This window comes from Prenolepis imparis, unplaced genomic scaffold, assembly GCF_030444845.1.
Source record: "Prenolepis imparis isolate NDT839.2.m4 unplaced genomic scaffold, iyPreImpa1.0 SCAF_4, whole genome shotgun sequence".
In the NCBI taxonomy this organism is placed as follows: Eukaryota; Metazoa; Arthropoda; class Insecta; order Hymenoptera; family Formicidae; genus Prenolepis; species Prenolepis imparis.
The window spans coordinates 16,495,486-16,522,785 of record NW_028141162.1 but is presented as its reverse complement, the minus strand read 5'-3'; the positions used below and the strand labels follow the sequence as shown (position 1 = coordinate 16,522,785).

General features: G+C 33.7%; 1 protein-coding gene across 3 annotated transcripts in view; it reads right to left on the bottom strand.

Moving 5' to 3' along the window:
- The window catches only part of LOC145934631 (uncharacterized), a 139,155-nt gene that overhangs the window by 64,510 nt on the left and 47,345 nt on the right, over nt 1-27,300 (bottom strand). Inside the window, exon 4 of one of the 3 annotated variants that reach the window (XM_083035212.1) lies at nt 4,854-4,973. The exons of 1 other annotated variant lie outside the window; for it this stretch is intronic. In XM_083035212.1, the coding sequence (XP_082891338.1) occupies nt 4,938-4,973 (36 nt within the window). In that variant the 3' untranslated portion in view covers nt 4,854-4,937. Of the gene's footprint in view, nt 1-4,853; nt 4,974-20,934; nt 21,363-27,300 lie in introns of those variants that run through there. One more of the 3 variants, XM_083035210.1, reaches the window with a different exon arrangement.

Sequence of the window (27,300 nt, the reverse complement as noted above, 5' to 3'; positions counted from 1 at the left end):
TTCCAATTTTGTTAAAAATTCCTCAATATTTAAAATACTTTGTTAAACGTCAAAAGAACAATCAATCTGGAATGAGTGGAAAAACTCGAGAGCGAGAAACGAAACGCAATAATTCCGCAGCATTCTACAGTTGAATTTACCTCTTCCATAGCTCTGTTAATTATGAGATTCCTATATTTTTCAATTCCCTAATCGAATGACCTCCCGTGTTTCTTTCTTTCTTTATTTCACAATTTTCATTTACCAGCACGTCTCGAAATACGGCGAAAAGGCCGTCGGTTAGCGCGAGGGTGGCGGTAGATTGAATCAGCCTAAGCAGTAGCCACCCTTCTATTCCGGATTCCACTTCCTCCTCTCCCTCCCTCCGGCTCCTCCTTCGTCTTCGCTCGGCATTTTCGAAGTGGACGCCGAGCTGACCGAACCACTATCAGCTAGATATTCGCTGGCGCGGCGTTTGCGCCCCATTTTATTAAGGAAATCCCACCCTAATCCCCCCAAAACCCCCCGCGATCCCTCGTGTCACGAAGTCCTACGGTGCGAAGAAAATGCGGGAGAGGGGCTACTAGTCTTCTTCTCGTAACACGTGCGACGACGTGTGCTTTTTCGTCCTTTTCTCTCGTTCCCTTCCTTCCGCTCGTCGTCTCCCTCTTTCCCTTTGACTTCACTCTCTCTCTCGTAACAGACGGAATTGTTTTTCCCGAGCATTTTTCTCTGCGGGTACAAGAAAGGAGAGGGACAGACAGCGGCTTCCTTTCGCAAATCCATGAATGCGTGACGCATATCGATGAGAAAACGAGACGTGTAACGAGAATTTGACTGATACGCTGAATAGAAAAGTAAAGTATTAGATGCGATTCATTGATCGTGTAAACTAAGATAAATTATCTCTGATTTGTCAAACAGAACTGTTTCAAGGGAGATGTATAATATCGAAAATTGCTGTCATGTATAAAATGTCTGATATTAAACTAAAAAAAAAAAACTTGAAACATTATTAGATAATTTATGAAATAATTATTATTAAACTATTAATCAGAAATTTTGATATTTATGTAACATTCTTCTCTTACATTTTCTGTAGATGAAAAAAATCTATAATTGTACATACGAGAGTTATTGCTCAACTTATATTAGAGAGATTGCAATTAACATCGTCGACCTAACGTAGCGTAAATTTTATTACGATCAAAACGTGCCATTAGCGAGGATAATAACACAAAAAGACATAGGAGTGAAACGTTTAGCGGAAAAAATTTCTTTGCACATTTTTTTCAACACATGACACGCTTTGCAAACCGCAGTTCGCGAAAGAACACGAAAGATCCGCCGGAAAAAAACGCTAAAAGAGTCATAAAAATATTCCGCGAGTTCGGCAAAGTGACAGGGAGAGAGAGAGAGACGACTCTATATTCCGGGAGCGTCATTAAAGGAAATTATAACAAAGTGGTTCCTCTCTCTGCGACGTCGGGACTGTCATTTGGCAGCACGGACGAGAGTTCGCAAAACGAGGTGGCGGTCGGCTGAGTGAGTTGAAGAAGGACGAATATATAGGAAGAGAAGGGCTGAGTCAGAGAGTTCGCGCGGAAAACGAATTGAAATTTTAATCGCCCACCCTGCCACCCCACCGCGTTAAATGCGTCCGATGCCAACCTTGCCGACTCTAACCGAGCCAGCCTCCCCTGCGATGCGACCCTTCGCTAACCTCTGTCCTCCTTTTTCTCTCTCTTTCTTCCTTTCTTTCCCTTTTTTTCCCTTTTCCTTCTCCTCTCCTCTCAGAGAGCAAACTAAATGCTTTTACGCGCGTCGCTATTATGTTCCGCCGATGTCCCACCCTCGTTTTCAAGCTCGTGTTTATTCTTCACCCGATGCTGAACATTTTTCTCGTCAGCGTTCGTCGAATAGACTGTATAACACGTTAATCAGGTGCAACCTCCTCCGTGCGTTCAGTTCGAAATTTAATATCTAATCAAAGTTTCTTTGTGCATTAAACGTCGCTTGGAATTTATCAAAATGTTTGAGACTATATATAGAAGGGATAATTTATACTAAAGAAAATATAAAAAGTTATCTCAGTGATCAAACTTATCTAGTGATTCGATGTGAATGCAGACATATACATAGACAAAATTATTTAAAAAATAAATTTACGTAAGCTATTTTCTATATTATAAATGCTTGATTATAAAATAATAATTCATTTATGTTAATTAGAATTTGTGATTTAAATGTTTAATTGATTTGATCTAAATCAAAAGAAGGAGTATTTCAAATATTTATTTCTCATTGAAGATCTTCAATAATTAATTAAGAACATTTATTTTTTATATGAAAAAAAGTATAGACATGAAATATTTTAATATTGTTTTCACAAATTAATGTATTATTTCTCATTATTTTTGTCTTTGTCTTGTGCGCTTTAAATAAATATTTCTTGTATTTATTATATTTTCATGGACAAATTTTATAATAAATATTTTATTTAAATTAGACAATATTTAAATTATTTATTATTTGAAAGTCTGCATTTTTGAACCATTGCTCATTATTGAATATTAATGGCATATTAAACATTGGAGAAACAATTATATAAGCTTAAAACTATCATGCATAAGCATTAAATAAAATCATTAATAAAAAATTTGTCATTTAGGCAATTCAATATATCGATTCAACATGTATATTTTTCAATTGAGCATATATCGGATAATCAGAACATATTCTATGTTAATGGATTGAAGCTACCTAGATTCAAAGAAATTATCATAAAATATAATGCTATTGTCCGAAGTGTCCACGATTACGACGAATGGACTTCTCGCTTGTGAGAGAAAGGTGCCGTTTCATTTCCTCAAAGGACACGTAAAAGGTGCGAATAGGGTCACGCATGACGCCGATCCCGCGCATCTAATATAATGTATAAAGCTGATCACTGACACCTCGTAGGCCTCATCTCTCCGCGCGTATCAAATTTTTGTCCTACAGAACGCACGACCCGGATACGAAGGGCTCATTTTCCCTTCACGCGAGAACTTATTGAGAAATCGTGGAAGTCGATCGGCGACCTTCCTCGGTCTGAACGCTATTGTCGGCCACGTGCAACCCGTCCGATCGCGACCGGCCGTGGTCCGCCCTGAGGAGAAAAAAAGGGAGCATTGTGTGAAATTAGAGCCCTTCTTCTTATGGTAATTGGACCACCGTATGATTGCCGGTTTACACCGTGGGCTACCCTCGTGCTGGCCAACGACTTCGGGGCCCGGTGTTGCCCGGGCACGTGTCGCATCGCGCCTTTTCTTTCCACAAATCTCGTCCTGGCCGAAAGGATTCTTCGCCTTTTTCCGCAAATATGTCGCACCGAAGGGATGGTAATCGAGGAACTCTCGAAACAGAGACGCTGAACTAGAAGTCTATCAACGTTGATCGATGCTAATTGAATACTGCTTTTCGCTTCGATGTAGAATGTTCCTGCTATTAGGTGTCTGACGATATCTTAATTTACCGAGACTCAATTCTGCGGGATTCCTTATATTATATATAATGCAGGGAATCGCTTGGCAAATTTAATTAAATCCAACTGTTAATCAGATTTGAGATAAGCGCGTGTAAGGAGATTGTTAATAAAGTGTATAATATTTTACTCCGTATATAGCTGTTGAAATTGTTGCTTAACATGTGTATTTAATTAGGAAAGTCATGAATTTCACATTGGTGTTATAATCGAATCATCGAATAACGATGACAAAAATAAAATGATAAAATTAAGTTTCAATGTAGCTATGTTATTGTTTTGATATTCTTCAATTTGTTTTTGTTGTTCAGATCATATATATGTATATTTCTGAATAGTTTGGTCGAAATTAAAATAAATTGCCGTTTCTGTCAAAGGATAAATATTTGCAACATTATATTAATGATTAAATGTATAAACTTATTTATCTATCCAAACTATATATTAATATTATTCTTTTTTTACCCTCTCATTGAAGTGTGGAACAAAAATTAAAAATTTACTAATAAACAGGGCAAATGATTATATGCAATATGAAATAAAATTATCATCAACAATTTTGAGGTAAATAAATAAAAAAGTTAAAAAATATTGAGATCTCAAAAAATTCTAAAAAATCAACTTTAATTGCGCCAAAAATCAAAATTATTTTTACATTCCATAGGATATCTTCCGATAAAAAAATAATTTGATAATAGTCAAGACCTGGAAAAGCTCTAGATATTCCGAAATATGTAAGCTTATATACATATACATGATTAATAATTTCTTCAATCGTTTTGTGTCAAAAAATGTACACAAATATAGTGCTCTTTAAAATCTTTCACAATTTGTGATAATAAGTCATAATATTTGATAATATTTTATTTAATCAAAACAAAATATTTTATTTAATTAAAACAAAAGTATGTAAATTTTATTTTTCAAATAAAATTCGATTTAAAAAATGTGCGATAAGTTTATTTATCGAAATTAAAGTGATAAAAAGAACAAAATATGTATTTGGCATATATTTATTTTATACTACATTAAATAATTTATAGTGATCACAAATCACGCGATTTATTTGCGATAAAAATCGCAGCAATAGAGAAGAATGTAATTATAAATTATTGTTTTATTTCGATATTTAAGGGAATAATTTTTTAATGTTTAAATTTGAATATATATCACGCTTTGAATTTGTCATCGATTTCTATGTAATTTTATTAATCACTTTTGTATTAAGAATACACAGTAATAGACAAATCGCGCAGGATTATCGTGATACATTAACCGTTTATTACTAATTAATATAATTAATTAAATTTAAAGAATACAGAATATTTCACATAAAATTATTTTAGAATGCGTTCAAAATATTTTGTGACCTTCACATATTTTCCTATTATTTACACGTGTTATTGTGTACGTTCGGTCGTTCTGTTGTCATTCAAGCGATGAGACTAGAAGATAATGATGTCGTATACTGAAATAAGAATTTAGTATCAGGATTTAGTAACAGCTACTAAATAATTTGGATAAATAACGCCAATTAAATATTAAATAATCATTAAAAGATTTAATTAGGTGAATAAATTTTTAATTTTCAATTCAATAATGTGCTCTAAACTTCAACGGAGGATATCTTTGTCTATATACGCAAATTTTTTTCCAGATTTATTATATAATATTATAATACATCTTCATGTAAAATATATGTTCAGATTTTTTCGAAGAAAGAGGGTTAAACTCTTGTATCAAATATCAAAGCCATTACATGTAAAAATGTTTTAGCATATCGTGACATATCAAGCAGAAAATTAATGCTAATCTCTCTGTCTTCTCTCTCTCTCTCTCTCTCTCTTTCTTTGACAGTCACCTATAATAATTTTAATAAGACACGATGATGAGTTTACACGCGATTTCGACCCAACGAGTTTCAAATCAAAGGACAAAACACATCAAAACGCACTCTCATGTCTCCTCCCCCCTCTCTCTCGCAGACATTAATATTTATATGTCGCAAGTAGAGTCGCTCGGGCGATAGTAATTTCAGCAAACGGGCATTTTACGACGGCGGCGTCTAGTTAGCAACAAAGAACCAGTTAATCAAGCGTTCTCCGGACGCTGACGTCTCAAGGTTACCGCGGCCTTTTTCTCCTCGTCTCTCTCTTTCGGTCTCTCGTCTTATCGTCGCGCTGGACCCAATATTATCAAGCGAAATCAATAAAGGAAAAATGGAGCGATCTCTCCCTCGTCGATCACCCCGCGACCGGAAAAGATCGCGCGTTTCCTCCCCCCTTCCACTCATTTCTCTTTATCTCTTCCTCGCTTCTCCTCTTCACTCCTTTCATCCTCGAGACCGGTGGTTCCTACACAAGCCTCTTCTTTGTCCGGGCCTGATTCCGGAGCGCGCGGCTGGACCACGGACTAAAACTAAAACTAGTTTAACTGCATCCTGACGTCATCTCCGCGGCACGATTTGCCTTAACCTTGAACATTCTCCCACCCCCCTCTCCTCTTGTCTTCTCTTTCCTCCCTTCCTGGTCGATTCGAGAACGTGCGAGATGAGGGGTTCAGCAAGGTATATACGCGCGGGATATCAAGGAGGAGGACGGGATGAAAGGGGGTTGGAGAGGGGAACATCTCTCCGAGGAGTGAGACACATCGCTGCTCGATTCTTTTGTTTGTCCGTGGCGCGATACAATTAAAGTTCGTTCACACGCTTTCCACGAATCTTTAATCGCGATATTCGCCGCTATAGGTGACCGCTCGCCATCCTCTTTCGCGGACTGCAAGTTTTTAGCAAAAATATGATATAGACACGAGTTATAAAAAAAAAAATCGCACTATTACTCGTAGATTGTTTGTTTATCAATTTAGCGGCTTAACCTATTTAATTTTATGTCTAGAGCGTAATAAGGGGCTAAACTCTCAGAACAAAAATATTTAGTCATCATACTTCTAAGAGAGAGAGAGAAATAATATAAGTAAATTTAAAAATCAAATAATTATCGTAGTAATAAAATAAAATAAAATAAAAATAAGTAGAAAAAGCAGATATTAGATCAGCTGATTATGAGTATCTCCCACCCCCCTCTCGAGATTAAAATATATCTATCAAATATATAGGTACGTATCAAAAATATCTTCGATTGAAAAAATAAATAAAAATAAGTAAACGTCCTCTTTTCATCCGCGTTCTTATTCGTTTCGATGTATAAAGAGTTAATAGGTGATACACGAACGGATATATCGAAAGGATTAATTCGGGGTATCAGCACCTGAGCCTCGCATGATCTTTCGCTCGAGGAGAGAGAGAGAGAGAGAGAAATGAGAGGAAGAGAAAAGGCCATAACGAGCCCCAATCAGTCCCATTCCCATCGTGCGGCTGCGTTCTTTACTTCGATGGTTTTACTCTCGCGCGAGTCGAGAACAGGAAATAATTCAAACCGCGAAAACCTATAATTTCCGGGGGTCGCGTCGTCTCCCACGAGAGAGATCTTATCGTCGGACGCACGAAAGAGAGACAGAGAGAGAAGAAAGGGGGGAGGGGAAGAGAAAGAGAGAGAGAGAAAAGGGCGGAGAATGAAGAAATATTATCGATACTATTGGTAAATACAGAAATACCGTTCCCGCGGGCGAATACCGCGGGGACCAGTTTCGTGGTATTCACATTAATTTTCGATGCGTCGTCGATCCGCCATGCGAGAGAGACCGCGGTTCGATTTCTTCTTCTTGCGTCCCGGCTCTCTCTCGTACCCCTCGCTCTACCCGGGCCCCCTTTTCTCGTCGCAAGAAGAAGAACGCGAAGCGCCGACGAGGACGAGGCGCAAAAATCCTTTGTTCGCGTCCGCTCGGTTCCTCGCGAAAATTTGCCAACGAGATTCGAGAATTTCAATTGCGACTCTGTCCGGAGAGACAAGGTAGAAATATGACATGAAATAGAGACGTCAGGGTGTGCCCTAAGTTTTTCATTCTAACGGGTATAACAATTTCGAGACAAATTATGTCATTCGTGTGTTTGCATTATTAAATGCAATTTAAAATTCGAGATAAAAGCACGAACACATATGGCGAGCACCGTCTTTTTTTATTAATATTTTTCGTTAAATAATTATTTTTATATACGAAAATTATTATCACACGCATATATGATATGATGAATATATTTACGCTGAAAAAATTTTTTTCTCTATTAATTTTAGTATATAACAGATATATTTTTAAGTTTAAGAATTAAATTTTTATGAATAAAGTGTAATTATTTAATAATGTAAAGATTTTGTTTTTTTAGATATAAATTTTAATAAAATATAAATTTTTATTTATTTAATATAATATAAATTTAATTTTATTTAAAAAAATATTAATTTAAAGTATATATAACTTTGTATATAAGTTAATATAAAATTTAAATTTCCTTATGTTTTTAGAGCTCGGTTTATCCTGCTGGCATAACTCAAAAATTTTATTTCTTGAGACTGGCATTTCGGAGAAGATGACGATGTATTATGTACTAAATGCATTTACATCGCTACTTTGTGGAGAATCGTTTAAACATCATCTTTGTTACTTAAGATGTGTTCCATGTTATAACTTTGAATGTGGCTTATATCGGTGTCCTAAACGTCAACTTTTAATACATAGCTAATAACGATTGCCAGATGGAATTTCTGGTTTACAACGATTTTATGTTAGACGCACTATAAAACTGGAGAACATAAAAAATATATATGATTTAGGATTCGATTAGAAATCTAAATATCTAATTGGACTATATCTGAATGTTCTCTCGGATAATATAATAGCGCGATATAAAACTATACATGCGTAAATATATAATTTTTATTGACAGTTTACTGACATTTGTATAAGAAAATTTAATACAACATTTGTCAGAACATATGTAATCTATTTATCATAATACGATAATAAAATTAAGTAAGGAAGTAAAAGTATAGAAAAAAATGAATAAACAATATATGGAAAATAAAAAAATATTTCCTTTCAAAATAAAAAAAATAACAAGCAAAGATTGAACTCGTCGAACATTATTTTGTTATCTTATCAAGCGCAGTAAATTTTTCTATTGTACTAAAAATGAAAAGATTCTAAAAATTTAGCAGAGATATTTATTCTTCTGTCCCTTTTGATAAGAAGGAGATAACGCGTTGCACCATAATATGTAAATATTTGCTGTGAAGGACATGAAGTAAATTCTTTTATTTGTTTATTCTTTTTTCAAAAAATATTACAATAACACTCAACGTGAGAATAATTTTATCACACTAACGGAACAAATTTTTTCCACGTTTTGATAAATATATCTTACAGATATTAGAATAAACACAACAAATCACATCACACATTACATACAATTATCGCTCGTTATATAACGATCAGCATGGATGTTCCAAGCCACATTTATGACTCATTTGAACAAAATTTAATTATGCTCTGTCAAAGATTTTAAAAAGGAGCAGATTGTCAATCTAAATCTGCGTTTTCTCGTTAATAACTTTATTCTCTAATTTTTTTTATCTAAAAAAAACTAATTGCACGAAGAATCTCATGAAGAAACTCGGATTAGTTTTTATCGAATTATAATATAACAAATTAACACACATTATATATACTCTATTTTATACTATTAGGAAAAAAAATCATCTCTTCAGATATTCAATATTTCAATTTTTAATAAGAAAAATATCTTGGTTTCCATAGCTTGAAAAAAATTTAGTTTCTTTTTGCTTAAAATTTATTAAAGCGTAATATGATTCAAATTATTTTTGTCGTATATTCATTATAATTTGCTTAGCAAATTATTGTCCAATTTAACTGCGCGAAAAAATATTGTCCGTTATTCTTTCCGCGGAGATTCGCTTGTTGCAAGTTTTCTCGGAGATAATGTAACTTTGTTCGGGACGCGTTTAACTCTATTCTCTGAACGTCTTGGCAAAATATTACGTCACCGAGGGTTTAAATGAATTTACGACGCCTAAGTATTACACTTTGAAAGTTTCTGTATACTCCTCCCCTCCTCCCTATATTCGCGCTACGCGAATATTAGTATGAAACTTTCTTTATCCAATATCCCCTCTTATCTAATATTCATAGCCAATCGTTCGTCTTTTTATCACCGCGCATTTATTATTATTCACATTTCACTTACCATCATTTATCGTATTTACCATTTAATAATTTAATATCTAAATAATGATAAAGCATCGATTACATTTCGAGTGGATATGCAAAGTCATAATCTTGAGAAATCGTCATAATTGAAAATCAAAAGATATAGAGAGACAATATGTTGAATATGTATATAAAGATTAGATTATGGATTGTATTATGACTTTTTTGTAGCTTCTGTATGTTTTTCAAATATTTGATGTATGATACTCTCTTCTTAAGAAATTAATTTTGTTCTCTCGAGCAATCATTTCATTTTTCACATTTTTGGGGGGGAATTTTGCAAATTTATCATACATATTTGCGATGATATAAAAATAAAATAATATAATATATAAATAGTTACTGCTATTGCAAAACAAAAAGACAGTATTAAAAAATAAAAAATATATAAATAATATAATATTATTTAATATATAATTATATTATATTATATTACAAATTAATATTATATAATATTACATTTAATATAATTTAATATAATAATAATAATATATAATAATAATATATAAGTTTTAACGTATGTAGTATGATGCTTTAAATTTAAGATACACGTACAACTTATTGACTGATCAAATTTCAATGTAACCAATCATAATGCTCTTTTACATGCTCGTTAGGATATAGCGGCAAATGTAACATAAAGTTAACGTGACTTCCATTCTGACATCAATGTTCATCCGTTCCGACGGGCTCTTCTGGGAATTATCTTGTCCTTCGTGCTGGCGAGTCACGATGTCACGGGGGAGAACGGATAGTCGTGAGTCAAAGGAAATTAGGGCAATCATAATTTGCCGCGGCCAAAGCTATAAGAAAGAAGGCTCGAGAAGTGCATTTGCTCGCGTATCGGGGGATGGTCGGGGCACGAAGTCTCGCGGACTTCGGGTGGTGAAATGGAACGAAAAAGTGAACCGGGAATCGGGGGGAGAGGAGACTACAGACTCCATTGTTTCGCGAACAATGTTGCATGCAGGATATTTCCAGTATATCTGTCCGCTTGCATAGGAGAGCCCGAATAATGTGCATCCACGTTGCATTATATTATGCGAATCTCAGATAGGGGACGACATATGCAAAGAGGGGGAGAGGAGGGTCCTTACGAACGAACGACGATCGCTTTATATCGTCGCAATCTCGGGATTTATTCCGAAATTTTGATAACAAAGCCATCGAATCGGGGAGGAAGATTCATGGGCTTCCGCTTTCCAGGAATCCGATAATTTTCATCTCGTTCGGACGATCAGCGTGATTACATAGCGCGTTGGGGATTTAATTAATTTACAAACTGCCAGAATCGCCGGCAAACAACGATTAACGGGTTCTTCTCTGCGAGAGTTTATTCAAAATTGTTCGATAACAGTGATTGTATCGTAATAATAAAAGAATTTTATATAGTGGAATTTAGTAGAATATTAGTTAAAATTTTATAATTTATATTATATATCACTTTATGCCATTATTACAATCAGCTGATATTTATTAATGATAGAAATGATAAGGTACTTAATATAATATAAAAATGATTATATATAAGGAATTTTATATGTATATATATAAATTGATCTCCAGAGAGAATCTTTTTATTATACACGACAAACTTATACGACAGTAATGGAAATCCAAAAGGCATCGAAAGAACAACCAAACGACGAAACGATCGATAAATTGACGTGTCTTTCAGACGTTCTTTGTGTTGTGAAATATTTCTTGTAATAAAAATACTATATAGGGTTTTTTCAAGGATCGTCCCAACTCAACAAAAAAAAAAAAAAAAAACGCAAAAGAGAGATGAGAGAGAGGTAAAAACTTATAATTTTTATGACGCTGAATAGCATTTCGCTTTCCAAATTGCTTCATTATCATTTTGGAAAATTTAAGTCACAGTTAAAGCCGCAAGAAAGAGTTATTGTATTTTAATGACACTTATTTATGACACGATAGAGCAATTTAGAAACCAAAATTGTTATTGAATTTTTATTTAGTGTCACAAAATGTTACTTTTTGTCGAACTTTCTCATCAACGATTTTAACACAATTAAAACAGGATACTTGCCATTGTCCCTTAAAAATAAAACACAGAATTTTAATTCGATTGAAAGAAAAGTGTAGTGACAGGAGAAGAGATTCTGCATCGTATCCTGCAAAAATCTATTGAAAAGTCCGAAAATCGTAGACGCGTCTCGTCTTGCGTCGCTAATTTGGCGGGAAAACGAGAAGCCGGCGAGAGGAAGAAGAAAAGAGCGTCATTGCGATAAATCATCCCGGCTCGACAGGCATTGAACACCGCGAGAGATTTTCTCACACCGGTTCCGGGCCAATCGGCGCGGCCCATTCCCGGCGCAACCCCGTCCGCTCGACCAATCACGGCGCGTCGCGGCCGATGATCGATGACCGAAGAAATTACCGATTGTCACTGCCGCGACGATCCTTGGCTCCTTCCTCTCCTCGCGCGATTTTATTCCGCACATACACTTCTTTCGCGCGCGAAGCTATTTCCTCGCTGATAATTATTCGCGCCGTCGTGACTAGACGGAATCTCCCTTCCGCAACTCCGATTTAGTTTTTGAAAGGACGTTTCGATATTTCTTCATTTAAAAATAAGCCGCGTGATTAATTTGTATCAGGATTCTTAAGGTTGCGTGATATATAAATCTTTGGTTCAAAGATCGTAAAACTCCAATAATGTATCGTTAATTTATGAGGAATTTCTAACTATCTTTTCTCAACAATAGTGTCGTTATCTTATATTTGAATACAGATATAATTCTGTGTGATAATAAATAGGAAAAAATGTGTTTTGAAAGAAAAGAGACAATCCTATAAGAGACAATATTGATCGAAGATATTTATCGAAGATATTCATCAAAGATGTATCTTAGAAATAAATATTTATTATCGCACAGAATTATATCTGTATTTAAATATAAGATAATGGCACTATTGTTGAGAAAAGTTTAGAAATTCCTCGCATAAATTATTGTGCAAATCTTTGGTGCACAAAGATTTAAAAGATTAAATTAATACCATGCAACCTTAAGAATCCTGATATAGATCTAATCCTTCACATCCTTTGTATTGACAGACTGTTTTTTAATATTGGATTAAATAAAAAATTTAAGTTGCTTTTTCTCTTATTATGTAGATTAATCTGATTACACAATTTGAGATGAATTGAAATATTTAAATAAATGATGAATTAAAATAAGTATATTAAAATAATTAGAACTCCCTTTCCAGATTAATTTACAATTAAAATAGTTAATGAAATTATAAATTTCTATATATTTTTAGACATACATGCCAGAAATTTTTCTGTTAAAAAACAAATTGATTATTTACTATAACATTAATTATTATCAAAGTGTTTCTTGAAATTTGCAAATATAGCTAAAATGTCGACAAGACTCATTTATGTCCATCTCATTATTGTCAATAGTTTGAGAATAGCATTCTTTAATTGTTCTGCCTAAAATTCTCCAAATTGAGTTTCCGTCGATATTTTATTGTTTTTATTACTATATAAAAAGTAGTCTATAATATATTTATTTAAAAATAAACCAATTTGAAAAGGAGATTAATCTCTTTTAAAACTGGTCCATCGATTTCCATTAAAATTAGTCCAACTCTCTTATTTTTAAAAGATGAAACATTGCAGAACACACACACGTACACACACTTTTTATCAAACATAGCTAATGAATTATAAAATTAAAAGAGTTTAATAGATTCTTTTAATTTAGTGATATTATAGGAAAGCGTATATATATATTAATATAATAGTTATAAATACTTTTTCCTTTTTATTATTATAAAAAGTTTTAACACACTTTATCTGAACTTTAAATTATAATTATATAAGCTTGGCGATATTAAAGAATGCTGGCTAATCGATTTAAATGTAAATAAAATATCATAATCGAGTAATGTTATCTGACTTATATTTAAAAAAAAAAAAAACACGATCCCCATATAAACTAGCAATTTTTTCAAATCAAAATCGACATGCAGGATAATTCCGAGATGTCGGAACTTTGACGTTAACAAGTTAACAGGATCATAAAATACTGATCCTTCATCGTCATACCCTTTAATCGGTGACCCAGAAAAGCGTTGGTCGTCAACTTCAGTCGATTACTTCTCCACGCACCAACTACAATCGGCCGGAGCCAATTTAGATCCTCGAGAGAGTTAATTTAAAGAGGCCAAACCTCTCCGAGTTCCAGGGTTATGAGTTCTTGCGCTATCTGTCCGCGGTGAACATGCAGTACGAGGGTGCATATCAACGATCCTGATTAAGCTTTCCGGAGAGTTGGCTAAGGGGGAGGCTTAAGTTGATCGCTCTGATGTGTCACATTGCCATGGGTGTATTTTTACATTTTTCTACTACTTTGAATTAGATCCGCACCCTCCATGGTTTTAAAACAATTTATCTACCATTTCTTTCAGAAACGAAATCATACGATATACTTTCAATTGATGAACTTTGTGCACAAGACAGTCGTAATAAATAATAGAATTTTATTTGAGACTTTATTCGAGACAACAAAGTTTCGTAAAAATTTCTCTTTGCGTCTTCTCTTTGATATAATTAAATAAAATTTGTAAATTAATTAAATTAATTCAAATTTAATTTTAATTTAATTTAATTTAATAAAATTTTAACTCTCAATTTTGCTATAGAGAATACATATTTTTCTAATTAAATTGTCGATGTTGCTTTGTATATTATAAAAATTATATTGATACGATACTTTAATTACAAGTACATTACATTTTGATTCAGAGATCCATTTGTGCATTTCCGTAATCAATCTTCGAAATATAAATATGCAACTCGATGTAGCTATCCACATGCATATTATATTATTCTTGAGTTGATTCGGACATTCCAAGTAAATCGAATTATCAAGCGTCGTCTGGAGGCTCTTTAGACATCGTCCGCAACGAGATTAGATATTGCAAATGGACACGGGCTTATCTTCGGACGGAACGACCGACCGACCGGACTTCAACCCTGCTGACGATAAGGTGGCCGGGGGTGAGTTTCGCACCGCTCCCTTTACGATTCGATAACTGCTACTCGCATTTGCATTTTTTTCGAATTTTCCATCCCTATCCAATTTCGATAATACGATTCGGCCGGCCGTTTCGCGCCCGCCGATCGAAATTTCGGCTTTAGATAAAGTCAAGTATTTTTTGTTTTCACTCGTACATAACATTTATTTAATAGAGTAGTCGGAAATAAAGCATAAGTAATAGAATACAAGAGAAAAATAGAAACCACGCGTTTTTAATCAGTTTACATTGAAAATATTTTTCGTCGAATTTTATTCATTGTAGATATTTTTCTGGATATAAGTGGTTTTGAAATTAAATTAGAATATTATATTCAGATTGATTGAATTTAGGATGTATCTTATTCTACGTTTTAAAATCATTTTGTTAATATTGCAACAAATATTATAATCAATATTATAATAACTATTATATAATTATAATAATATTATAATACTATGCAATAAATATAATCAATAAAATAATTATATTATACAATAAATAAATAATTCATTATATGATAAATATTATATTTTATTAATTTTCTTTTATATAAATTTTATTAAAGTTTTTCAATACCGACACAAATACGAAAGAAGTTAAATCGCCGCGCAAGCACGATGCAAAGAGCTTAAAAAAACGCAGTGAAAAGTGGATCATTTTGACATTTGGAATTATACGGGAGGAGATATCGTGAGATACGTACGTATATGTATGCGCCTGCGCGAAACTAAACGTGCAGTGGGGTAAATGAGCCACCCCATTTGCTTCGTTCCCTCTTTCCTTCCCTTCTTTCTACGACACAACGTCCGAAAGATTAACATTCTTATTCGTATTCCATTCTGGTACTCGACATGTCGTGCCGCGGTTATCTAACCGCGGCTGATATTCAGTGTGCAACGCTTTTGCACGTCATCTCGTAATGAACGCGCGAATAAGCATCGCTAAAATTCAACGACCGGTTACATACTTAAATTTTATTTATTTATTTTAACTTTTATTTATTTACGTCTTCATGAGTGAATGAATTAATTTGCCTCGCGGAGGCAGGTGTATTAAAAATAAAAAGGTTCAACACGTTGCTAGAAAGAATTAAAATCAGTAACTGTACAAGATTACATTCGTAATTAGAGTTATAAAAATAATTTTTTTATGTACAGTTGGAAATGGCTAAAAAATTGTGATGACCATTTCGACGAATGTCCTATGTAGAATTTTCTTTTATTACAAAGAAATGAACGCTTTCGCTGTGTCTACACAAAGAATGTGAGAAAAAGACAAATGTTCGATGTAACAATAAAGAATCGTGAGAAAAAGGGTGACAGTATATTTACGCACATCTTACTTGTCAGTTAAAAGAAGAATGTGAGTGAAAGTTTACTATTGTTCAAGGCAATTTTTACAAAAGCTTCGGAAACCATTCTTTAACTATCAGCTTTATTGCTTATCGCTTCCTTTATATAGACAAATTTACTTTTTCTTTTAAATATTTATATCTAATTCTTCCTTTTTCGCACTTATGAAAAAAATTTGGTTATACATTTTCTCAGAATTAATGTTAATATTGCAGCTAAAAGTATTAAGTCTAATAACTCGCAGCTGCCATAATATCAATCATCAATTTAATTTGACAATTATTATTGTTTACAGAAGGAATTTTTTAAAATATATCATGTAACTACTTTTAAATATAAACAAGAAAACTAGAGAGAAAAATCAAAATTAAACAGAATAGAATGATAGCAATTTAAACTTTCTCACTGGATGTTTTTCTACTCCTATAAAATGTTTTAATATCAATATAAACGTATATATTAATATATTAATATTAATGAGCAGTTTCATGTTTTTTTTTTTTTTTTTTTTTTGTATTCCTGCAAACAGGATTTTCATTGACGATTCGCAGAAAAGAGTGTATACCGATTTTCTCTCGGAACGATAATAGAAATAAATCGCCATCGCATTATCGAGGATAGCGCAAGCTCCTCCTGGTATTTCCGTCTCACGGTAGAGTTTCCGTTTCTCGAGCGGAACGAGATAAAGAGAGTCTTTAACAAGCACTCTGTACTCTCTCTTCTTCTTCGCCAATAAAAGAAAACTTTGTCCCCGATGCGCCCATTGAGACGGAATGCGCGGCTCAACTTGTATCGCGAAAACCCGCTGGGTAGCTTCGCGAACCAACGCGGACGCTGCTCGAATTGCATTAAAAGCTCGTTATCGAGACTAGAATTTCATTGAGAATGAAAATCTTTTCTCGCGCATCTTTATTCGAAATGAAATGACGCATCGACAATTGCGAATTGTTGTTACGGCGCGTAAATAAATATTTTATTTGAATAATGTATCTCTCGCATTTGCTCTTGAAAAGGAAATTATTATATTATTTTATTATCTGTTATATATAAAGTGTCCTCCATTTTAAAGTTTACATTCAGTTATCTTAAAAATAAAACGTTTAAACAATTTTCGGAAAAAATGTTCCTACAAAAATTGTAGGGTTTCGAGGGGAACATAATATCCTGACCTTCAGGTGGTAGTTTTCAAAGTCATTTAGTGGTCAATACAGTTTTTTTCAAACGGAACTACTCTATTATTTTTACAGAAATTGATTTCCTGTAATATTCGGCATAAGAAGTTATAAGGGTAACTATGAAATATCTATAAAAAGTTTATATTAAAATTATATCAAATTAAAATATAAAATCTTTCGTAAATTTTTCATTTTTTAGCCATCCTACCCTTATAACTTTTTATGTCGAATATTACGAGGAATCGATTTATGTAATAAAAATAGGGTGGTTTCATTTGGGAAAATTAGGTTGACTTCTAAATATCTTTGAAAAACACCACTCAAGGGGATATTATGTCCTCCTCGAAATCCTACTTTTATATGGAACATTTTTCCCGAAAATGTTTCATTTTTAAGATAATCAGCTGTAAACTTTAAAATAGAACCCTGTATATAAATAATTGCTAATATTATACAAACGCAGACAGTAAAGAGATTTCTCTATGTCCGAAAATATAGAAGAATATTTATTCACGGTGTTCGCGCAGCAAAAACATTCGATACCCTGCGTTTGACTGGTCCAGATGATGTCTAAGAACATAATGTGTATATGTATATACACGCGTATACATATATGTATACATCTATATACAGTCAAGAAACATCGTAAATCCACAGACCGAGGTCGAGCTAATAGCGCTCGGTCCATGCAATGTTATTAATCACGCGAACGGCCTGGCAAGGGTCTCGCGAACTTAATTAATTAAATAATATAATAGCCGGAGAAACTAGGGAGGTATAACCATTCTCTCTCTCTTCAGTCCTCCCTAACTGCCATCCTCGCGCCAGCTCGCTTCTTCAACCCCCCCTTAGTTCACCGCGTTCGCCCTCTTTCTCGCGTATCGGAAGCGTCCATCAACCCCAGCATCCCTGAGGCATTGTTTCTCCTTGCTGTCCAAACCTCGTGGTGAACGCGTAAGATATCGGTACGACGCAATTGTTACAACTTCTCTCTTTCTCTGTCTCTCTCTCTCGTTCTCATACTCTGTAATAATCTGTAATACTAGAAAATTACATGCAATACTTTGACAAGGTACTTCTGAAACAGCAATTTTATATATAATCTCACATCTCATATTATTTTATTATGATAAACTTTCGCATACCTTAATTACGTAGATACGAATATCTATATTTTTATAAAAAAATATATAGTTATTCTTCTAGAATCTTGTGTGTTAATGAAGTGAATATAACTATTTTATATACATATATATGGGACACTAAATTTTAATTTTAATTATCAAGATACATATAAATGTAACATAAATTTTGAATTATAATATATGTGTTATATATATAAAATAAAAAAATTTTATAACAAGAATTAATAATCTTGCAAAACAATGCTAACACGTGATAACACATGTCACTCTGGAACATTAATACAATTTTGACAGTATATTATTATTTATATAGAATTGTTTGTCAGAAATATTATTTGAATGTGTTATGACATAATTAAAATTACTATTATATAAATATTTTAAAAAATTTATAACAAAGAAATACAATATTATGTATCTAAACATAAGAAATGACAACAGATTTAAATCTCTGTTTTACCTTTGTTAGTATAGGAGTTAATATTGTTTTGTAATATTAATATTATATATATACATAATCATTTTAATCATTTTAATTGATTATCATTGTCTTTTCTTTTTTTCTTTATTTTTTTTAACATTTTGATTATTTTATCATATTGAACAAAATGATCAAAATCAATCAAAACAAAAAATGATTAAAATAATCGATACGATCAAAATACTCTTAATACTCGTCTCTGAATTTTTACGCAAACTTTTACCCTTATCCCTTCATCCTTCATTATTTCTTCCTTAACAAATTATCGCTGGACCCGAAGAAGAGAAGAGATCGACTTAAATATCATCTTTGATAATTCCAGAACGACGACGTGCGCTTACGCAGAGAAAGGGATTCGTGTCATTCCCTCCTCGTCTTTCTCTCCCTTCCTCCCTCCCCCACCCCCTTCAACTTCCTCTGGTCATCGCTTTATCAGTGGATGCTCGTTTGGCGCCGGCGGCATGCATCATTAAGCTTCCAGCGTGCCGTAACGCCGACGAGGCTTACTAGCACGAAGCCCACATACACGCTTCGCCGACAATCCCTCGTAACCTCCCTCGAAACCGTCCACCCCCGCGCTTTCCGACACCCTCCGCCACCCTTGTACGTGTCTCTCGCCCCCTCCTTCGTACACACACACACACATACCCGAGCTTTCGCGTGGACTCTCACGTGTCTTTGCGCACATATGTGTGTATGTGTGTACGGAATATGGACGTGTATGTACGCACACACGTATACTATACACATGTACATATATGTACACACATATTCATATGTACACACACAGGCAGGTACCCTTTCGCGTTCCTCCACCCTCGCGCTCCACAGCCCAATTCCCCTTAACGCTAATTTATCTTAATTACATTCTACGCGCGTCGGCATGCGTCCGTGTTCGAGCGCGTGTGAGCGTGTATATAAGCGTGTGTAATGTACGCCGGTGACACGTCGACGATGTGGTGGCGAACGTGGAAGCTTTTCCTTTACCAACGCGCAGAATTTTCGAGAAGAATACGAAACGCGGGTAGAATTAACTCGTAATAGTCGAATAATCCGGATATAAATATTTTGTTAAAAAAAAATTGCGTTAAATCTTTATGAGCGCACCCGTATTTAAGTCGAAAATTTGAAGGCGGTCTAATATATTTTAATCAGCTCCTTTTCGAGCCATAGAGATACTATATTTATTCGTGGCTATAAAAACACGAATATTATATCTTACACAATTGAGAATTAAATTTAAATTATGCCGATATTTCTCCCATAACAAAAGTAAATTTAATTTGAGATAGGAATAGAGTTTATTTTATTAAAATCAAATATCTAATTAGGAATAACTGTAGACGATCCAACTGGCTTAATTGATTTTTATTAATTCGATGTCATATAAAAATACAGACTACTTGATAAGGACCTGAACCAAAGGTCGAAACGTAGTCTGTATTTTTATATGACATCGAATTAATAAAAATCAATTAGGAATTAATTATTTAGTTTTAATTATTTCAATTTTAAAATAAAAATTATTTTAAACACACTATAAATATAGACGTCCGCAGGAGGAGACAATAAGAAGGAGCATTTGCCTCCCCTCCCTGGAATCAGCAAAAAATTAAGAATTTGCTCTTTCCTTGAATAAACGCTGGAATTTACTCGCACATTTAATATAAAATAATAAAAATAACAAAAATATTTTAATTAAAAAAAATTTTTTTTAAACAAAAAAAATTAACAAAAAACAAAATCTTTCTTAACATACACCTACTTTGTCGTGATGAGACAATTTATATCAAAAGATATATAAATTTTAAATTATAAGTATTCTAATTCTGGAAGTAACATTTTGAATCATACTCCTCCTCCCTTGGAAAAAATCCTGCGGACTGTAAATATACTGTAGTTTTAAATTATTTATTAGTGATGTGCGAATTTAATTGGAACACACATCTAATAGTACAGTTTGTCACGTATGACGAAATCGTTTACAAACACACACATATACATAAATATGTATGCAAGCGGAAATGTGTGTATGGGAGCTTTAATCTTCGCGTCAAGGAATATCCGCTTCGATATTCGTCCTAGGGTCGAATTTCGACCCTGCGGTCTCTTTATCCTTCTCTTTCTCCCTTTCTTTGTCTTCCTCTTTCTTTCTCTCTTCCGCATCAACCAGCGATTTTACTCGCCGAAATTTCTCGGTGACACTATATACCAGAAGCTTCCTCCCTCTCCTTTCTTTTTTCACCCACGCGGCCGTAAGTTTGTTCGTCCAATTTTCTACAGTTTGCAGAATCGCGCGATTTCCCGGATTAACGAATTTTCACAGGGCACCGGTCGTCCCCCTCGCTTTAACGCGAGCAGGTTTGTTGTCTTTATGGGACACTAGAATTCCAAGCGCGATGAAGGCTGCCTGGCAGAATGATGATACCGGACGTCGGGAATGTAGCAAACGGTACACATTGGTTGAATCTTGGAATAATATAAAAGAGAAATTAAAAGATATTATTTTATATATATTAAAAACTTACATTATAAAAAAAACTGTATTTTTATGTTTAATAATGTTCTAAAAACTTAAACATAGATTATTTTAAAAATTTATTTAAAATTTACGAATTTTTATAACAATTAATCGTGTCGTGTAATTATATTGATTAAGAAATTTGAATTATTTATCAGACAATAAAATAAATTATGAATCAGAAATGAACAAAAGAGTATTCGAAATAGAAAGAAAAATATATCAGTTATTTTTTTTTTTAATGAATTATGTATAATAAATAATTAAAATATAAAATAAAAATATATTTGCACATTTTAATTAACGTTAATTATAATCCTATTTAAAATATTGATTTTAAGAATAAATCTTAAATATGAATGAAGAATAAATATTTCAAACATCTCTCGTTATATACATAGGGACTTTAAGTAATCAATTAAAATAATTATTTTTTAGCTTGTAAACGAATAATAAGAAATTTGAGTATTTTCACATTTGTATTTATTTTACTTTTACTTCACACTTTCAGATTCGTTCTTATTCATGTTTTATTAAATCACGTTAACTGTTTTTGTAAAGTATTATTAAATAAACGATTGTTATTTTGAAGTAAATGCGTATTATTATTTTGCACAGATTATTTTTCTTATTACAAGCAATTAAAATATTATTTAAAATAATATCAGAATATTTAATATTATCGATGTAAGATTCAAAAACTACAAATATTAATTTAAAGAAAAATGTTCTTAATAATTCCATCAAGATTATTATTTTAATTATTACGTTTCAAATAAATAAAATACTTTTTCTATGTATTAATACATCTATTATCTTTAATTTAAATGATTATTTTTTATAATCTGCGCATGTCTGAAATGTGTCTAACACTGCTACGAACGTACCGTTCTTCCTACATTTATTTTACGAATTGTTCGCATTCTTCCGGCATTTATTACCCTTTCGATTGTTAGCCTCCCCACGAGCACGGCAATCGAATAAGAAGGTCAGATACGTGAAGCGGCACACAGAGCCCCGCTCTCGATGGGGTTGGTCCGCTTGCGTTTATCTTGAGATTGAGCATTAGGATTCAGTATATAGCGCCGGCCTTGCCGCGGGAAGATAAGGGGGTAATTTCTGCCCGCCGAGGGGGTCAGAACTGCCCGTAGCTCATCTCCGCGGCGTATATACGTGCCCACCCCCCTCGTGGCTTGGTCGCTTAGAGCATCCCCTGGCCGAAAGTCGTTTCCACGATCTTCGGCCATGCAAGGCCTTGGCTTAAGCCCCATGCAAATTAGATGCGGGATCTTATGGCTGTAGATATGCCGCGGTGTGACGGAAAGACGTAACGGTCAAAGCGCCGTTAATAATTACCGTCGTAGATAGGTAGAACACACGGTTTATCTTAAATGATTTACCTCGGCCGAGGTTTATAGAATTTTGTTGATCTATTATACAGTTGATAGCATCTGTGTTTCGACCGGAGCCGTAAAATGACATGAAGTTTCTACGCTCTGCGATAGTTCAGTAATCAATATTTTCTATGAAAATATTATATTAAAAAAATATATCTGCATATATCTAATTAAATAACGCAGGGAGTATTTGATGATATATTATTTTTACGTATTTATTATATTTATTTTTTAAGATTTGCGTCTTTTAAATTATTTAGTTATTTTAAAAAATTAAATAATGATTACTTTATAAACAAATGCGTATTTGTATGTACTATTATTTTTTAATTGACTTTTCTTATTATATAATCTTATTTTATTATATGTATATATATTTCTTATTGTATAATATTTGAAATCTACGTTAATATAATTTGTAAATATTATTCGAATGAGAATTTTTAATAAATCTTTAAAAATTATTATTTTAATTAATATTTCATTTATTGCAACAAATATTTCCTATAAATTCTTTTCTCTTATTTTTACGGAAAATAAATTTGTAATTAATTATAAATGAATAAAAGGGCCGCTGGATGGTCGTGCAAATAATATAAATTTATATATTGTAATAAAATCAATACAGTACATAATAAATTTTCACTGGGACCAATTTATAACTGCAAATTAACCAAAATAAAATAAAATTGATTAAGTATAAAAGTTTTTTTGTAATTAATATTTTATTAAAATATAGCTATTTAAATGATTCCTTTCAATGGTGTGCATTTTTGGAACATGTCCAATGATGAAAAAAAATATCTGAAACTTTGTGTCACTCTCTCTTGGAAATAATGTGCGGATTCAAGTATTCGTATGCGTGTTTCGGTTCCTTTAACGATACCGATACCGACGACACGCAGCGTTCCGAGAACTAAATGCGGTGCGTGCACCGAGAAAGCGTATATATCGCGGCGTTGCGTGACATTCCAAATATTTGAGCGAAAAAGCGGCTACCGCCCGATAATGACGAGACGCAGCCGAGATCAGAACGATTCCGACGATGCCAAGTATCGCCTGTCACGCCTGTTTTCTACACGCCCGGCAAATTACACGCCGCGACGCATAACGTAACGTGGTTGCGAATTCTAATTGAAGTTGCGTGTCGCGGGACTTGGCAGTACACGATCCTGAAGACGAGAGAACTCCAAGGACGCGCGAATGAGTTTTGACATCTGCGATTGGATCTGAATCGCTGACCTTCTTCTTTTGTTCTTCTTTTTTTTTCTTCTTCACAGCGCCGTGGTATAAATGGAAAAGAAGATTGTCAAAAAACATAAACGATAACGCTAAGAGACGCAATATCGATAATTGTACATTCGTGCGAAAAAATGTTCTTTTCGCACATTTCTCATTTTGTTTCGCATTTTTCATTTTATTTCGAGTCCCACGTGAGAAAGATGCTCGATATATGTGAAGCGCTTACGTATTATTTTATTTCTATTTTAATTTTTATTTTATTTTAAATATATTATTAGTAATTAAACATTTTTTTTATATTGTAGTAAAGATTTAGATGATGTGTGTGAAAGAGTGTGAGATCATACATTATTGCTCTATTTCTCATATTTTTTGCGACACTTTCCCCGACAAATTAAATTGCCTATCCAAGGACTTCGACTTTCCAGAACCTTAAATTTTTTCAAGAGCCAACTATTTTCATCATACATCGCCTGTGTTGCGAGGATCGATTTTTCTTCAGAATAGTAAGGGGTTTCTTAGGGTGACTGAGGTCACCTTCCTGATTATTTACGAAGTCCTCGCAATGTGTTTGTCCGCACGACGTTTCTTCGATGGGGTGCCGCGCCGTAGAATTTTCTCGTATACTGAGGTCCTACCAACCCCTTCCGATTTCATGTCCAACCGACACCCTCGAGGCTGTTTCTCGGACCAATCTCGCGGGATAAAGTCAGACTATGTACCTATATGTACTATAAATACAATGTAAAATTACATTGTGACATCGCAATTCAACAAATATGAATTATTTTAGCAGAGTGCGCTCATGACAGAAAGAGTATATTGTTATATAATTAAATTTAAATGTTTTGTTGTATATTTTGTAAAGATAAGTTAGATATAAGTTATAGAATCACTGTTATAAATATTAAAATAAACAATAATCCTAATTTTGCTGTAGAATCAGTCTGTCATTAATAGTGAAAATTATATATTTTGACAGCTTGAATATTGAAAGACTAATAAAGAGAGAATATAATAAATATACGAGTTTTATTCATTTAATAAAAATTATAAATTCCGGCTTTAAAAAAAATACGGAAAAATTAAAATAAAACTTGCAACCTGAGTTTGCAATATTTTTATTAAAAAACTTTTATTACAAAATATTTATTTCTGACTATTTATTCTCATAATGAATTGCGACTGACAATGAGACCGTCTTTTTTCATTTAAAATTTTTGTTTAAAGTTACTGATGCCATCTCGATTCGTCAAAGTGCAAGATAGGAAATTGGTTCGTTTATTTGTATAAAGTCGCGCGTTAGAGAAAATAAATCGGGTATCCGGTTTCCGAAGATGAACGCTTCGTCGCGTCTTAATTAGTTTAAATTTTGAGAGTGCTGCGCATTTGATTTTATCATGCCGCGAACGATACATCATGTCTTAATTAGTGCAGTACGCGAATGCAACAAAACCAAAAAGAAAAAAAAGAAGATAGTCTTACAATCTGAAAAAAGAAAGAAGGCTTATAATTAAATGAAAGATATCGAGCGATCGTGGAACAATTTTGAGATATATTATTATTTTTATATTATTTTTTCATTAATCTATTTCGTTTATCCAGTTCAATTATTTGAGCAAGTATTAAAGAGATAACTTTTACATTATTATTAGCTTATATACTCTTAAAAAGACAAAAAGCCTTTCTTTCGGAAATTATATATAATAATTTTATTAGATTTTTTCGCTTATTATTGTACGAATTTTATTTACTCGATTTGCGCAACAATAATAATTTCTAGAAATATTAATTATTTTGACGCTGTAATTTTAACAACTTATTTTACGATAAGAAACGTCTTATATGAGTGTGTGTTTATGTATTTAAATTATTTAATTTTTCATTTTTTGTGGCATATATAAATATTACATACAAGTGGATATCTTTTAAGGAACTTGTGATGTGTATCTTTTATTTCTTTTTTAAATTCTTTTTTACAAATATAAAACGAGTGATCGAGAAACAAGATATTTTATCAATATTCTTAAAGCTAAAAAATTAGTCCGAATCCTCTCATCTTCAATTATTCATTACAAGTTTATTGACACAAACAACTGTCATTCTTAACAATACGATTCTTGACGTGTGAAAAATAAATATACAACAATTTTAGGATATATTTTCGATAGAGCACATATTTCATTAGCGTTTACGCGTTTACGTGAAAGTCCAAAGTTGCCTCTCGAGCACATTTAGGGATATTTCATCGTTAAGTGGAACACAGAGAGAAAGAGAGAAGAATCAAGGGAGGAAGACGAGAGAAAACCTCGACGCGGAGAGGACCAGCAACGTTGTAGGTTCGAGCACAGGTACGTAAGGCGCGAGGAAGAGGAGGGTGCGAAGGGGGCTGCGGGCGGCAGAGATGAAGGAGCAGAGAGAGGGGTAGCCCTATCTCTCGTGCACTCCTAACTAACATGTATTTTGCATAAAGCTTACATTACTTGAATTACAATGCTCCAGCGCCGTCTCGGGCCACCCCGTCGCCTCAGTCTCCATTCCTCCCTCTCTCACCCTCGCGCGCTCTCCAGACCTCGACCAACCCACCCACCCACGAGAGGAGAGAGACGCCGGGATGTAAATTGCTTCCAGAGCTGTGCCAAGTTAGCGCGCAAGTGCTCGACACTTGCGTGTGTACGTCGAGTTTGCACGCGTGTATGCGAGGAATAGAGAGAATGAGGGGGTGAAGGGGGAGGAGGCAAGCGTGCGAGGATGTTCCTGGACAGCATATAGCTCCGCGCTATTACGTGCACGGTCAAAGAGAGAGAGAGAGAGATAGAGAGGGATGGGAGAGGAAGAGAGGCGAAGGAACGGGAGGAGGGAAAATTCATTATCTCAGTCATTCCGGAGTGAGAGCGTTATCGGGCGCGATATAATTGATCGTTAAGCAGCCGCTCCGGGAGCGTCGACGTTTTAGATCGCGTCGTCCGATAACGCGGCGAATTATCGCGGCGATTATGGAATTTAGTGTCTAGAATTTAGACGCCCCTTCCGAAAATCCTGCGCTTTTCTTGCTAAAAGTTTTGGTATCTCTCTTCGGTGATGCTGTTAATTCGTATTTTTTTAGCAAACTTCGGAAATATAATTATCAGGAATTATTTAAAATTGGATGAAATTAAATTTTCTAATGTCTGATAATTACGAAAATACACATTTGTTTATTATTTCCCGGAATGAGCATTTAATTCATGATTCTGTTGGGTGTTGA